Source organism: Pezoporus wallicus, unplaced genomic scaffold, assembly GCF_028554395.1.
Source record: "Pezoporus wallicus isolate ANWC-B61680 ecotype Strahan unplaced genomic scaffold, APGP_CSIRO_Pwel_v1 contig_9935, whole genome shotgun sequence".
NCBI classification, from domain to species: domain Eukaryota; kingdom Metazoa; phylum Chordata; class Aves; order Psittaciformes; family Psittacidae; genus Pezoporus; species Pezoporus wallicus.
Window position 1 is genome coordinate 32723 of NW_026638075.1, and position 2449 is coordinate 35171.

At 67.5% G+C, this 2449-nt stretch overlaps 1 protein-coding gene across 1 annotated transcript; it reads left to right on the forward strand.

The window, feature by feature from the left end:
• Positions 1–218: 218 nt before the first annotated feature.
• LOC130598954 (zinc finger MIZ domain-containing protein 2-like) lies at positions 219–2239 on the forward strand. The gene is made up of 8 exons (XM_057408931.1): positions 219–332; positions 409–523; positions 633–835; positions 922–1114; positions 1198–1452; positions 1537–1710; positions 1801–1866; positions 1943–2239. The coding sequence occupies exons 1-8, from the start codon at positions 283–285 to the stop codon at positions 2237–2239; spliced, it is 1353 nt and encodes a 450-aa protein (XP_057264914.1). The 5' UTR covers positions 219–282.
• The last annotated feature ends 210 nt before the right edge of the window (positions 2240–2449 follow it).

Below are 2449 nucleotides of genomic sequence, written 5' to 3' on the forward strand. Positions count from 1 at the left end.
GCGGGCTGCGTCCGCGGGGGTTTTTGGGGGAAACCAGCACGGGGGGACGGACGGACGGGGGAGTTGCGGGGCGGGGCCCGTGCCGGCGGCTCCCGCTGCCAGCCCCGGGCAGGGCGCCAGGTCCCGGTGGTGCCGGGGAGTGGGGGGGACGTTACGCAGGCTCTGGGCTTCTCACCCCTCACCCGCTGTTCCCTCTAACCCCCGCAGCCCCTGTGACGGTGACACCATCCAGCAGCTCCCGCCCCGGCCTCAGAAGACCCAGCCTGCACCCGACCTCCGCCGATGAACCCCATGAACCCCATGAAACCCTCCCTGCCGCCCGCGCCCCACGGGTGAGCTTGGCCCGGGTGCTCTGGCCCCTCCATCCCTCCCTCCATCCGCTTTTAATTAATTTGTTTTTACTTATAGTGATGGTTCATTTGCATATGAGGCTGTTCCTTGGCAACCGAGCACCAATCAGCCGGCGGGATCCCTCTCCGTGGTAACCACCGTCTGGGGTGTCAGCAACACCTCCCAAAGCCAGGTACCTACTGCATCCCCACTGCCCACACGGGGACACCCTAGAGATGGGCATGGCTGCCATGGCCTCACCTGCTACCCCAGCCTCATCTACTGCACCGTCCCCTGCCCAGGTTTTCGGCAACCCCATGGGTCCTGGGGGAAGCAGCTCCAGCACCCCGCTGCTGCCTGGTATGGCCGGCACCGGCTCAGGTATGAGCTCGCCGCCATTCCTGCCTCAGCAGCCCTTTGCTGAGGGGGCACCTGGGAAGGGCTACGTGCAGCCGGGCGTCTACAGCCGCAGCGCCTACCCTGGCGGGCCAGGCTTCGCTGCTGGGTAAGGCCATCTCTGCACTCCCCTGTCCTGGCACATGGCCACTGTGGGGCCGCTGCACGCCCCTTTCCTGCTTCTCTCTCCTCCAGCTACGCTGGCAGCCCTGGTGGCCCCGGTGGGATGGGGCTCCCCTCGCACGCCAGCCGGCCCCCCGCCGATTTCACCCAGGCAGCTGCTGCTGCTGCCGTGGCCGCCGCTGCTGCCACCGCCACAGCCACAGCTACAGCAACGGTGGCAGCACTGCAGGAGAAGCAGAGCCAGGAGCTGAGCCAGTACGGTGCGGTAAGAGCCCACCCGCAACAGAGCTGGGAAGCTGGCGGTGCCCCCCCCCACCTTGTTGTGACCCCCTCTTTTCACCACTGCAGATGGGTGCTGGGCAGCCCTTCAGCAGCCAGTTCCTGCCTCATGCCGGACCCCGTGGCCCTGCCGGCATGAGCCCGGCTAGCATGGCAGGTGTCATGGCTTCCTCTGGCATCTCCCCTGTGAGCATGAGCCCTGCACGGGCACCTGGTGCTAGTGTCCTTTATGGAGGGCAGCGGGTCCCCCAGCACAGTTACCCTGGTCCCACCCCGAGCCAGCAGCTCCCCCGCCAGGGCCTCAAGCGGGCGTACTCCAACGAGGTGAGCATACGTACTGGTGGGGCTATGGTGCGCCGGGACCTTTCTCCACAACTCCCCACTGGCACTGACCCCCCGGCCCCGCAGGGGTACCCGGCCCAGCAGTACCTCCAGGGTGGGCAGTATGCTGCAGCTGGGGCCCAGTATGCGCCCAGCGCCCCCCAGCCCTCTGCTCCGTCACCCTCCTACCCCGGCCACAGGCTGCAGCAGGGCATGAGCCAGTACCTCTCCGCCTCGGGCAGCGCTGGACCCTATTACAAGGTACCACAAGGAACACAGTGGATGCAGGGTGGGAGGCCGGGTGTCTGCCATCCCCTGGTGCCAGCCACCAGGACCTTGCTCTTCCCGCAGCCAGCTGACCAGTTCAACGGGCAGAATGCTGGCTTTGGCACCTACAGCCAGGCAGCCGTCAACGGGGTGAGTCCTGGCATCGGGTGGGGTGGGGGACTGTGCCGGCCCGGTCGGGCGCTGAGGGTGCGCGGTGCCTCCACAGCCGGGCCGGTCTATGCCGGGGTACCCCAGCTCGCCGCTGGCCGGGAACCCCACACCACCCATGACACCGGGCAGCGGCATGCCTCCCTATGTGTCCCCCGGTCAGGACGTCAAGTCACCCTTCCTGCCAGACATGAAGCCCAGCGTCACCTCCCTGCACCCGTCCCCCTCTGGTAGGTGCCGCTGGCGGGGAGGGAGGAGCGCTGCCTTGGGGTGGGATAGCCACATTGCAGAGACCCCCTGCCCCCAGGGCCATTGTGTGGGCCGCGCTGCCGCAGCAGCGGCATTGCCCCCTTAAGAGCAAGGTGCTGCAGGGAGGCATCTAAGGCAAAGGGAGGGGCTTCAGCGCAGGAGGCGTGTCCACTGCCAGGGGCTGCAGGCGGGGCCTCTAAGGCGCTGCCCAATGAGGGCTGAGTGAGGCGGTGCTCATCTTGCATAGGGGCGGGGCTATAGGTAGGGGGAGTGGCTTGTGAGAGGGGTGGGGCTTAATCGGGGCTGTGGTGGGCGG

Excerpts from the sequence above, each read along its gene's own strand:
- LOC130598954 (XM_057408931.1), top strand. The coding sequence starts at position 283 with ATGAACCCCATGAACCCCATGAAACCCTCCCTGCCGCCCGCGCCCCAC. Across the intron at positions 333-408 it reads CTGCCGCCCGCGCCCCACGG|TGATGGTTCATTTGCATATG; the intron begins GTGAGCTTGGCC and ends TTTTACTTATAG. Across the intron at positions 1,867-1,942 it reads GCCAGGCAGCCGTCAACGGG|CCGGGCCGGTCTATGCCGGG; the intron begins GTGAGTCCTGGC and ends GTGCCTCCACAG.